At 47.7% G+C, this 13,287-nt stretch overlaps 1 protein-coding gene across 5 annotated transcripts in view; it reads left to right on the top strand.

Annotated features, from left to right (window-relative positions):
• Positions 1-13,287, top strand: part of PHF20 (PHD finger protein 20) — an 88,418-nt gene that overhangs the window by 34,184 nt on the left and 40,947 nt on the right. For all 5 annotated transcript variants that reach the window (XM_030211562.1, XM_030211561.1, XM_030211564.1 and 2 more), the window contains 3 exons: positions 2,127-2,234; positions 10,247-10,447; positions 12,682-12,858. In XM_030211562.1, coding sequence (XP_030067422.1) covers positions 2,127-2,234; positions 10,247-10,447; positions 12,682-12,858 — 486 coding nt within the window. The remainder of the gene's footprint in view (positions 1-2,126; positions 2,235-10,246; positions 10,448-12,681; positions 12,859-13,287) is intronic.

The following is a 13,287-nucleotide window of genomic DNA, read 5'->3' as shown; positions in this document are numbered from 1 at the left end:
CACAGGCAGCTCCTTGTGACTCTGGGCAAGTCACTTAACCCTCCATTGCCCCATGTAAGCCGCATTGAGCCTGCCATGAGTGGGAAAGCACAGGGTACAAATGTAACAAAAAAAAATTACTGTTTTCAAGTTTGCCTCATTTATTATATTAAGTTTATTCGTCGGTTATTTTACTTTTGTTATGCTGTTAACAAAATTGTAAGCTTTATGTTAAACTGTACACAGCCTTAGGTGAATCTCTTCATAAAGTCAGTTAATAGATCTCAAATAATTAAGAAATGCATTGTACTGCCTTTGAAGGGCTGGGCTAGGTGAGTGTCCTGAGGTTGAGCTTCCAGTGAGACCCCCACACATTCTTTCTGCCTCGCACCGTTGATCACCAGTTATTCTTGGAGAAATTAACCTCCCCATGGAGAGATTTATCTTAAGAAACAGAGTCTCTGAAATCACATAGGTTCCTGCGTTGCCTCTATGCTATACAGGTAACCTATGTGCCTTTATACAGCCTCCCCCAGACCTCCTGCTTCAAGGCAGACGTAACTTTCTGCCTGAGTTTGTATGAGCACATGTATTTCACAACTCTGCTTCCGTCCGCTGCATATGGGAACGCTTACATGGTAGACATGTAGAAACGTGCTGTGCTTGTTGTGTGTATACTTCAGAGCAGTTCTGTAAGCCTCTGTTTCTACTTACAGAATCTTTTTTGTAAATACCGTGTTAGTACATAAATATGTTTGTCTTCCATTCTGCAGAGAACAAAAAAAGTAACATGCCTCTGAGAAAATACTAACCACAGCAATCCTAGCAGTTTCTTGATCCCTTGTTATTTCTCTAGGATAGAAAATAAGACTAACAATATTATGATGCCTCTGTATCAGTCCATGCTTCGACTACATCTTTTTTTTTTTTTTTTTTAATTTTACAATAATTTCAAGATACATCTTGATACAGAAAAGATGATTTCCAAAAATTAGGAAACTTAACATCACAATTTACATCCTACATTGTTATTTATATGTCAACAAGGAAATCAAGATTAATATTTCAATTTTACAATATAGAGCATAAACATTTTCTACATTTAGCCATCTATAGTCCACTACAACGGAGGCCTGTCTCAACATTTAATTATAATTAACATTATAATTGAAAACATTTATCTTGAAATAGGGACAGGAGAGGAAGTTCCAGGAGTTTCTAATTACTTCACGGAGTAGATGTTATTACATAGTAATATAGTAGATGACGGCAGAAAAAGACCTGCATGGTCCATCCAGTCTGCCCAAGACAAACTCATATACTACTACTTAACATTTCTAGAGCGCTACTAGGGTTACGCAGCGCTGTACAAATTAACGAATAAGGACGGTCCCTGCTCAGAAGAGCTTACAATCTAAAGGACGAAATGTCATATGTGTATACCTTACCTTGAATTGAATTTGTACCTGTCCTTTTCAGGGCACAGACCATATAAGTCTGCCCAGCAGTATTTCCCACCTCCCAACCACCAGTCCCGCCTCCCATCACCGGCTCTGGTACAGACCATATAAGTCTGCCCTCCCCTATCCTTGCTTCCCAACCACCACCCCCTCTTCCCCCCACCTGCTCCGCCACCCAATTTCAGCTAAGCTTCTGAGGATTATTGGTCTTGACTGGACTGAGGGCAACAAGGCTATTTTAGAGTCCAAAAAAGAATTAAGTTGTATTGGATCAAAGAAAACATATTTAATAGCATTCAATTTTAACACACATTTATGCTTCGACTACATCTTGAGTATTATGTGCAATTCTGGTCGCCTTATCTTACAGATCTAGTAGAATTAGAGAAAGTTCAAAGAAGGGCGGCCGAAATGATTAAGGGAGTGGAACTCCTCTCATATGAGGAAAGGCTTAAGAGGTTAGGACTCTTCAGCTTGGAAAAGAGACAGCTAAGGGGGGGATATATCAGCAGTTAGTGTATCTGGGTTTAAAAAAGGTTTGGGCAGGTTCCTGGAGGAAAAGTCCATAGCCTCTGCTGTCACAGTCTTTAGATTCGAGATGTTTTCCCATGTTGTGGGCATCAGTATACAGAAGTGGAGAAAGATTTGAGGTCAGTTATCCTTAACCACTACTTTTTGTCTCTTTAGATCCAGCATCTCAAACTTTGCAGCCGATAACACTAGAATTAAGAAGACGGAAGATATCCATTGGAACAGATGTCCATTCAAAACGGTTGCGCCTTGAGAAACCCTTGAGTCAGTATTTTACTGTGTATTTGAAACGTGCTGTTTGTGGGCTTGGAGAATACTTTGGAAACTAGGGATAATAACTTGCTTTCAATTACCACTGAAAAGACGAGTCCTAAATCTAAAATTAAAAATAAACTCAAGCTGAATTCAAATTGTCAGTATTAGGAATAAGTATTTTTTTTTTTTGTTTGTTTTAAAGCTACTCACTTGACTGTAAAAGAAAATTCCTTTCGTAATATTTATGTAGCTGGATATTCATATTCTGTTTCTGAGGCAGTCTAAACGTGGGCCAGAAAGATCTTTAAATTCATCACCAAGAGACTAAGGGCCCAATGTTCAAAAGGGTTTACTTGCCCAGTTAAACCCCGCTGATTTGTCTGATGATAGTTAACAGCACCCATCCGGGTAGTTCTGCTGAATATCGGCACTAACCGGGCAGTAGAGGCGAGGCGTTGCGTTGTAGGAGTTAAGCAGACGTTGGTAATTCTGTTATGTCCACATAGCTGAGCAACCAGATGGACCAGTCTGATCTCAGGTCCTAACTTTGGTCATATAGCTATGTGGGTGCCAATACAGAATATTGGGTGGCACCTGCATAACACCTGGGTATGTTTGTTTAACCTTGATGAATCGTCTTCTAAAGCGATTTAGAAACATTAAAAACATGGAAAATAGAAAAGAACGCCAATAAATAAATAGACTACTACTGCTTATCATTTCTATAGCGCTACTAGATGTACACAGCGCTGTACACTAAACATGTAAGAGACAAGTACGTGCTCAACAGAGCTGACAATCTAATTAGAACAGTCAAAGAGGACAAATAAGGGATAAGGACAAAGAGTAACAAGATTCCGGAATCCCAAAGAATAGCAAGATTCCATGCAGAATCCCAAAGAGTAGCAAGATTCCAGAATCCCAAAGACTACTGCTACTAATCATTTCTATAGCGTTACTAGACGTACGCAGCGCTGTACACTGGAAATGAAGAGACAGTCCCTGCTCGACAGAGCTTACAGTTTAATAAGGACAGACAAACAGGACAAATAAGGGATTAGGACAAAGAGAGCAAGATTCTGTGCAGAATCCCAAAGAGTAGTAAGATTCCGGAATCCCAAAGACTACTACTACTACTTATCATTTCTATAGCTCTACTATAAGTACGCAGTGCTGTACACTAAACATGTAAGAGACAATCCCTGCTTGACAGAGCTCACAATGTAATTAGGACAGACAAACAGGACAAATAAGGGATAAGGGAATTAATAAAGTGGGAAAGATAAACCATACAAGGGTACTGAACAGATGAATAGGAGTTAAGAGTTAAAAGCAGCCTAAAAAAGGTGGGCTTTCAGCCTAGATTTGAAGACGGCCATAGCTGGAGCTTGATGTAGTGATTTGGGAAGGCGAGTGGGATTAGCTCCTGCCTCGGTGACCCACTGGACCACCAGCCACCAGGGACCTTAAGATAGGCCTGGGGGGAGGGGGGCTACTGGGAGGGAGTCCTTGCATGGGCTTCTTGTTCAAGGGACTACTTTGGGAAGGGCGTTCGATCGTATTTGGGAGAGGGGAAGGAGATCACGAGATGCATCTAGACAAAACCTGATGTTCAGTCTGGTACTTGGTTAGTTTACTGGGTAAAAAGCTAACTATCACACCTGCCACTTACACTTTACCTTTGGGCAGAGGCTGGCCAGAGCCCAGATATTCAGGGACAGTACCTGCCTAATTCTGCTTGCAGTGGTCACCATTAAAAATTTTAAAAATAAACTAAACGCTGATTGCCGCCAATTGAATATTGACCACTATGTTAATTCGTGGACGAATTCAGGTGTTTCAGATATTCTGAGAGGTATTATGGCATCTTACAGCTGCTCTGTGAGCCATTTTAATTCCGGTGTATAATGATCTACTCACAAATGTTTCTGCTACTCAGTTTCAGCTCTTGACTTTGCCTTTTGGGGATGTTTAAACAATTGATTCACTTTCTTTCTTCACTCTTTCACAGGAAAAGACCATGCAAGCTGCTGTTGTAGCAGCATATTTAGTGAGTGCTGCCATGTTTAATTTTTAACCAAGTGTTCCATATCATCAAGCTGATCAATCCATAGACTGGTGGGTTGTGTCCATCTACCAGCAGGTGGAGATAGAGAGCAAACTTTTGCCTCCCTATATGTGGTCATGTGCTGCCGGAAACTCCTCAGTATGTTCTCTATCTCAGCAGGTGGTGGTCACACACAGCAGCAGCTCTGGCTAGGCCTCCAAGCCTAATCCTTAGGTTTTGTTGAGGCCTGGGGTTGAGGGCTCTTTTGAGCAAGTGCAAACCTGGTGGTGCCAGGTCCCTCCTTTTCTCCCCCCTCCCGCTGGCTCCGTTTAAAAAAAAATATATATATATTTTTAAACGTCTTTAAAGGCGTTTAATTCGACGTTTCTTTAAACGTTCATTGCAGCTACTCACTGGGACACCAGTTCGTTACAGCTCGGAGCGGCAAGCAGGTAATTTTACCTTTTTATAGCGGGCAGGGGGTTCCCCGATTCTTCTCCTCGTGGCAATGGCGTCGGAGGGCGAGGGCGCAAAGGGTCGCTCCCCGGATCGCTGGAGCGCTTCTAGAGGGGATGCGGGGGTTTTACAACCTGATTCGCCCTTGATGGGTGATAGTTTAGTGACCGATGAATGTCCCGGTCGTTCCTCCGGCGTGGCGGTTTTTTCCCGCCATAAACGCCCATCCCCCGCTCCTCGCCTCCGCCATCTTGGCCGGCCACGCGGCTCGGACAGCTTCTTCGGGGCCGCCCTTGAGGTTGGAGACATTAATGCCATGAACGCCCTTAATTTGGGCGACGGCACAAAAGCGGCTAAAGTTAAGCGCCGTTCTTCCCGCGCGGCTCCTTCACGGAGTTTCGCGCCGGACGCCATTTTGGATGCGCAGCATGTCTCTTCCCCGCTATTCGAGCGCCGGTTGAGAGTGCTTCTAGGGCTGTTGCCCAGGCTGCGGAAGTGCACAGTCTGGGGGGTTTCTCCCCCGAGTTTGTTTTGCTGCTGCATCAGGCTTTCCTCATGCAAAACGCTGCCCCTGCTCCCTCTTCTGATAAAGAGGTTGAGGTTCCCAGAGGTTAACGCCCTCGGGTTGATTTCCAGGCCTTGGAGGACTTTTGTCTCCTCCGATGTAGATGAGGGCAGCGTGTCTGAGGTCTCCCAACGATCCTTTGCGGATTCCTTGGAGGAGATAGATCCCCGCTCGGATGGAGCGGATGACCCCTCTGCAGCGCGGCTTTTTAGCCCAGAGGATTTGCCCAACCTGTTGTTACAGGCCATGGACACTTTGAAGATTTCCTCTCCGGAGGACGTCTCTCCCTCAGCCCCTGTTGGCTCTGCCATTATGCTGGGGACGAAGCGCCCGCCTAGAACCTTCCACGTGCATGATGCCATGCACACCTTAATTGCGGCTCAATGGGATGTCCCGGAAACGAGCCTTAAAGTGGCTAGGGCTATGTCCCGCCTCTATCCTTTGGCTGTGAGTGAACGTGAGGCCTATCTGTGGCCTACCGTGGATTCTTTAATCACTGCGGTGACTAAGAAAACGGCGTTGCCGGTGGAAGGTGGCACGGCCCTAAAGGACGCCCAAGACAGAAGATTGGAGGCGGCCTTAAGGTCGTCCTTGGAGGCAGCTGCTTTAAGTTTGCAGGCCTCAGTTTGCGGCTCCTATGTGGCCAGGGCGTGCCGGACTATGGTGCAGCGGGCTTCCCCCTCGGATCATTCCTTGAGGGCTGATTGGCCGGCCCTGGAATCGGGCTTAGCCTATTTGGCAGACTTGCTGTATGATGTCTGGAGAGCCTCAGCTAAAGGCATGGCTCAGACAGTCTCTGCGCGGCGGTGGCTTTGGCTGAAACATTGGTCTGCTGACCACGCCTCTAAATCCCGCCTGGCTAGATTGCCTTTTAAAGGCAAGCTGCTCTTTGGGGTCGAGCTGGACAAAATCGTGACCGATCTCGGCACGTGTAAGAGCAAGAAATTACCAGAGGTCAGGGCTCGGGTTAGTACTCGTCCCGATACCTCCATACCGCCCGGGCAAGTCGGGTTCCTCTGCCCCCTCTTCCTTCAAGAGGAATTTCTCCCCCAAGCAGCATTCCTTTCGCAGAGACCGCCGTCCCGGAGGTGCTCCCTCCGGTCCTCCCCCAGGGTCTCGTACCCAATGACGGGGCCTTGGTCCACGCCCCAGTGCAGATTGGAGGACGGCTGTCCTCGTTTCTGGGCGAGTGGACCACTATAACTTCAGATGCGTGGGTGCTGGAAGTCATCAGAGACGGCTACAAGCTAGAGTTCTGCCAACCCTTAAGAGACGGGTTTGTACTCTCTCCCTGCAAGTCTCCGGTCAAGCTGTGGTAGTGCAGCAGACCTTGGACAACCTGATCCGCCTGGGTGCGGTCGTTCCGGTGCCAAAAAATCAGATTGGCAAGGGACGTTACTCCATTTACTTTGTGGTTCCAAAGAAAGGAGGTTCTGTCCGGTCTATCCTCGACCTCAAAGGGGTCAATCGGGCCTGGAAAGTGAGGCACTTTCGCATGGAGACTCTCCGCTCTGTTATAGCGGCAGTGAAGGCAGGAGAGTTCTTGGCTTCCTTGGACATCAAGGAAGCGTACCTGCATATTCCCATCTGGCCTCCTCTCCAACGCTTTCTGCGTTTTACAGTCCTGAGACGACACTTCCAGTTCAGAGCCCTCCCTTTCGGGTTGGCTACTGCTCCGCGGACCTTTTCCAAAGTAATGGGGGTCATAGCGGCCTTCCTGCTAAAGGAAGGAGTACAAGTCCATCCTTATCTGGACGACTGGTTGATCCGAGCCCCCTCTTATGCAGAGTGCGGCAAAGCTATGGACCGGGTAGTTGCTCTTTTGAGCTCCCTGGGATGGATCATCAACTGGAAGAAGAGCCAGCTGCGCCCGACTCAGTCCCTGGTGTATCTGGGAGTTCGATTCGACACCCAAGTGGGCAGAGTGTTCCTGCCAGACAATCGGATTGTCAAGCTTCAGGCTCAGGTGGACTAGTTCCTAGTAGCCTCTCCTATTCGGGCTTGGGACTACGTGCAGCTGTTGGGCTCTATGACGGCCACGATGGAAGTAGTGCCCTGGGCCAGGGCTCATATGAGACCACTACAGCTATCTCTGCTGCTGCGCTGGACTCCGATGTCGGAGGATTATGCTGTGCGCCTTCCCGTGGACCCAGCAGTGCGCAAGGCGCTGAGCTGGTGGACGCAGACAGACAAGTTGTCTGCAGGATTGCCTCTGGTGACCCCGGAGTGGATTGTCGTCACGACAGACGCCTATTTGATGGGCTGGGGAGCCCACTGCTTGGGAAGGACAGCGCAGGGGCTCTAGTCTCCTGCAGAGGCAAGTGGTCTATCAACCTCCTGGAACTCAGAGCCATTCGCTTGGTGTTATTGGAGTTCATCCCGGTACTCGTGTTGAAGCCTGTACGGGTCCTGTCGGACAATGCCACGGCTGTGGCCTATATCAACCGCCAGGGAGGTACCAGAGCGCCCCTCTAGCCAAGGAGGCTATGAGTCTTTGCCAGTGGGCGGAAGCGAACCTGGAGCAGCTTTCAGCGGCCCACATTGCCGGAGTCATGAATGTCAAGGCGGACTTTCTCAGTCGCCATACCTTGGAGCCCGGAGAGTGGCAACTATCTGCTCAGGCGTTCTTGGACATCACGAAGCGCTGGGGCCAGCCGAGCCTAGATCTGATGGCGTCATCGGCCAATGGCCAAGTGCCGCGCTTTTTCAGCAGAGGACGGGACCCTCGATCCCTGGGAGTAGATGCTCTTCTCCAACAGTGGCCGACACAAGAGCTCCTCTATGTGTTCCCGCCCTGGCCCATGTTGGGCAGGGTGCTAGACCGGGTGGCAAAGCATCCCGGCAGGGTAATCCTGGTGGGTCCGGATTGGCCCAGACGTCCCTGGTATGCGGACTTGTTCAGGCTCTCAGTCGACGATCCTCTGCGGCTGTCAGTGGAGCAGGGCCTGTTACATCAGGGTTCCGTGGTGATGGAGGATCCCTCTCCCTTTGGTCTTACGGCCTGGCTATTGAGCGGCAGCGTCTGAGGAAGAAGGGCTTCTCAGACAAGGTCATCGCCACTATGCTGAGAGTGAGGAAGCGCTCTACTTCTACTGCTTACGCCAGGGTTTGGCGTATCTTTGCAGCATGGTGTGAAGCAGGCTCACTTTCTCCCTTCACTGCTCCAATTTCTTCAGTGTTGGCGTTCCTGCAAGAAGGTCTGGAGAAAGGCCTGTCGCTCAGTTCCCTTAAAGTCCAGGTAGCGGCTCTGGCTTGCTTCAGGGGCCGCCTGAAGGGTGCTTCCCTGGCTTCGCAGCCAGATGTGGTGCGCTTTCTCAAGGGAGTTAATCACCTGCGCCCTCCTCTGCACTCAGTGGTGCCTGCGTGGAATCTCAACCTGGTGCTAAGAGCATTGCAGAAGCCGCCTTTGGAACCCTTGTCGAGGGCATCTCTGAAAGACCTGACGTTGAAAGCAGTCTTTTGGTGGCTATCACTTCAGACAGAAGAGTTTCCGAGCTCCAGGCGCTCTCATGTCGAGAGCCTTTTCTGCAGTGCACTGAGGCAGGAGTGACTATTCGCACAGTGCCTTCCTTCCTGCCCAAGATTGGTTCTCGCTTCCATGTGAATCAGCAGCTCTGTCTCCCTTCCTTTCGTAGGGAGGACTACCCAGAGGAGTACTCCGCTCTTGAATATCTGGATGTGAGACGAGTCATCATCAGATACTTGGAAGTGACCAATGATTTCCGGAAATCGGATCATCTGTTTGTCCTGTTTGCAGGTCCTCGTAAGGGTCTGCAGGCTGCTAAGCCTACAGTGGCAAGATGGGTCCAGGAAGCCATTGCAGCGGCTTATGTGGCCGCGGGGAAGGTGCCGCCTATCCAGCTGAAGGCTCACTCCACGAGAGCTCAGGCGGCCTCGATGGCAGAGGCCGGATCCGTCTCCTTGGAAGAGATATGCAAGGCGGCAACGTGGGCTTCGGCTCATACATTCTCCAAGCATTACCGTTTGACTGTGGCTGCACGGGCGGAGGCCCGGTTTGGAGCTTCAGTGTTGAGGTCAGGGATTTCTATGTCCCGCCCTGGGTGAGTACTGCTTCGGTACATCCCACCAGTCTATGGATTGATCAGCTTGATGATATGGAAGGTAAAATTATGTATAATCATACCTGATAATTTTCTTTCCATTAATCATAGCTGATCAATCCATAGCCCCTCCCAGATATCTGTACTGTTTATATTCTGGTTGAATTTAGGTTCAAGTTTAGCCTTCAGTTACTTCAGGAGGACTTCGTGTTCAAGTTCTTCTTTCACTTGGATTCTTCAAGAGTTGAGACGAGTTTGTGTTACAGTGAGCTGCTGCATTCCTCTCCCCTCCGTTTTACGGGGCTGGATTGAGACATAAATTCTGCCGGCACTCCCTCCCGCTTCGTGCGGCTGTAGGGCAGCTTTGTACCCCTCCCGCTTCGGCGGTGTTAGGGTCAGTCAGCTCCTCCCGCGGTTGCGGTTGCAGGATAAGCCAGATCCCCCCGCATCGGCGGGTGTGGTGTCCCTCCCCCGCTCCGCGGGGATGAGCTGGACGGATTCCCCTCCCCCACTTGTGTGGGGATGAGCTGGGTTAATTCCCCTCCCCCGTTTCGGCGGTGGTGAGCTGGGCAGAGTGTCCCTTCGTGGGTGTAATTCTCTAAGTGCTGAGTCCTGCGGATGGAGCTTTGATATCGACATACTGAGGAGTTTCCGGCAGCACATGACCACATATAGGGAGGCAAAAGTTTGCTCTCTATCTCCACCTGCTGGTAGATGGACACAACCCACCAGTCTATGGATTGATCAGCTATGATTAATGGAAAGAAAATTATCAGGTATGATTATACATAATTTTACCTTCTTCATCTTTCTTTAAGCAAGTGTTCTTCATCTTTCTTTAAGCAAGTGTTCTTCATCTTTCTTTAACCAAGTGTTCTTCATCTTTCTTCAGACCAAGAAACCAAAACTGAGAGCCACGTTCCAAGTGAGAGCGAGTCAAATACCTGTGCAGGTGATAGTGAGAGAGAGCAGATAAAACCGACCTCAGAGCTGTCACCTGATGGAAGTCAGGACACTCTCTTGAGTCCTACGTTTTCTCCTGAGACTGAAGCAGTCAAAGATGCTGCTCCCAGCGTAGTGGAGCCAGAAGAAGGTACAGGACATGAAAAATGCCTTGTTTAAGAACAAGTATTTCTAAGTATTTCTTAGCGGCACTTAAGTTTTAAAATGAGGCTGACTCATCAAATAGTAAGGATTTTACACTGCAGGAGGTTTTTCCTCATTCACAGAACAGTTAGGCATTAATTACATTCATAATGTCCAGTTTTCACATTATAACCAATATATTTCTCCCTATGAATAGACAGTCTTTCCCCTAAATTACTACCTCTGGTATACGAAGATCTAGGTATTTGTTGAAATTGAGGATAGGTGAATAAGATGGGCCAATATTTCTGGATCAGTTTCTTTATCTCAACAACAGATTGAGTATATGGTAATACACAAGTCATTTTCTTGATATCCTCCCTACTAGACAGTTACGTAACCATTCTCGCTGAGTGTTATTTGCTCTTTTAAATGCTTTATGTTTAACGTTGGGAGGATACGCTCTTTGCTTAAATCTGATGGACATTTCTGCTGCCTGATACATAAATGTTTCCTGTTGTGAACACAGCCTACAAATACGGAGAAACTGACCGACTGGAATGATGTCCTTCAACCTGCCAGGATGGTGACTACGATAATGAAGGACAGCTTTTCTGTCTGTCTCCTTTCAGTATGACTGAGTAACAAATTCTACATTAACCCACTGTATCTATCCAAGAAATTAACTTCCTGTTGCCCAACATGGCTGGTAAATGAAATATTATGGTCACAGCCATCCAAATATTGAAAAACTTCTGCATCTCCTCCCCATATAAGAAATACATCATCGATGTATCGTTTCCATTGTATAATATGTTGATAAAACTTTGATTTATAGATAAACTTTTCTTCATATTGTGCCATATATAACCAGGCAACCGAGGGGGCTACCTTGGCCCCATCGCAACCTCCTTGACCTGCAAGAAAAATTGATGTTCAACCATGAAATAATTTTTTAATATAACAAGATCTGCTATGTCAGTCAACAATTGCTGACAATTTTTAATGCCTGTTGTTGGGGTACATTTGTGTATAAAGCATTTACGTCTATAAAGTTACCAAAGTGACTGGTTAGCTGGCAATTAACGTCTCAATATCTGTAACGAATGTCCAGAATCTCTAACATAAGAAACTTTCTGGTCCATATACGGTCTAAGGTAGAAATCCAAAAATTGCGGTAAGGGTTCAAATAATGAAACCTTGCTGGACATTATAGGTCTTCCTAGGGTCTGTTGGAGGGATTTGCGGATTTTTGTCACAAAATATATAATCCGGTATTCATGGATGTTGTTTATACAAATAGTCCTTAAAGGAAATAATACTACTGTGTTTCCCCGAATATAAGACACTGTCTTATATTAATTTTTCCTCCCCAAGACCCGCTAGGTCTTATTTTTAGGGGAAGTCTTATTTTTTTTCGAGGAAACATCGGGGTCACCACCCCCAACCGAGGTCACCGGGCCCCCCCTCCACCCGCCCTCCGTCGCTCCCAACCTGAAACGCCTCCTTTCACCTTCCTTCGCAAGTTCGGAGCAAGCAGCAGCAGGGCAGACCTCTCCTTCCTTCTGTGCCTCGCCTTCGCCTGACGTTACGTTACGTCAGGCGAGGGCGGAACACGGAAGGAAGGAGTGGCCTGCCCTGCTGCTGCTTGCTCCGAACTTGCGAAGGAAGGTGAAAGGAGGCGTTTCAGGTATTGGTAGTTCCGGGAGCGGTGGAGGGGGGCACCCGGCGACCTCGGGGACGGGGGGGCGGTGGCCTTTGTCCAGCTCTTGGCGGCCCTGCTTCAGGTAGGTCTTACTTTCGGGGGAGGCCTTATAATACAAATTTGCAGCAAAACCCCGGTAGGTCTTATTTTCGGGGAAACACGGTAGTACTCTGCATATGCTCAGTTTTTGCGTATGTGCAGAGGGCCAGCAGCAGCATTTCAGGAAGCGACTGCCAAGCTGTGCACAGGAGTTTCTGGGTGACTTTGGCAGGGCTTGGGGATCCCTGCCAGCTCAAGTTGATTGGAGGAGCATGCCTCAAGTGAGGGTGGGGTGCAGGTAGAGAGGACATCTAGTGCCCACCCAAAATCTGCTTTCTGGCTATTCAACTGGGCTCAAGGCAAGTTAAATTCAAGCCCCCAGATCTAGATGGTCTTCCCCTCATTCAGAAATAACATAATTTGTGTACATCAAAGACAGTATATATGTATTTATTGTTGGGGTTATATCCTAAACATCCATATTTTTTTCTTTTAAGCCCCTTTGGAAAGCCCTGTGCAATCGATGCAGCCAAGCCCAGTGGAGGAAACACAACAGTCAGCTGATGTCCCTGAGAGCACAGAACTCACTAAGAATGAGCCGTCTCAGGAAGAGACTGTAGTGAACAAGATCACGGTGACCCCAGTGCAGCCTCAAGAGGTTCCTGCTGTGACAGGTGAGCATTTAGGTAATGCAAACTGAATAAGTCAGCTACGTCTTTATAGAAACAGTAGAGATAAGCAAGCAGAGCATGGCTCATGGGACCTTTTCCAACTGCATATGTATATGTTCCTCTTTTGGGTGGGTGGGTGGGTGTTGGCTTCTTGTGTATCTGTGATAGGGACAGGAGATTGAAAAATGAGCCAGTCTTTGTGTGCTGCAGCTGTTGGATAATATTCTCCTGAAGTTTGATTCATTTTTGTAAATATATAATAGCTACACTTGGAACGATTTTGTGTGCTAAAAAAGGTTTTGAGTCCAACACCCTTTGTTCTAGTAGAATTTTCCCTAAAGAAACCAATGAAAATGTGACCCCCCCCCCCCCCCCCGTTGTCTAGGGTTGGGTGGTTTCATATGTTCCTTTCTCTTTGTCGGGGCACTTCTT

Source organism: Microcaecilia unicolor, chromosome 8 (genome assembly GCF_901765095.1).
Source record: "Microcaecilia unicolor chromosome 8, aMicUni1.1, whole genome shotgun sequence".
NCBI classification, from domain to species: domain Eukaryota; kingdom Metazoa; phylum Chordata; class Amphibia; order Gymnophiona; family Siphonopidae; genus Microcaecilia; species Microcaecilia unicolor.
This window is presented reverse-complemented; position numbering and strand designations above follow the sequence as displayed.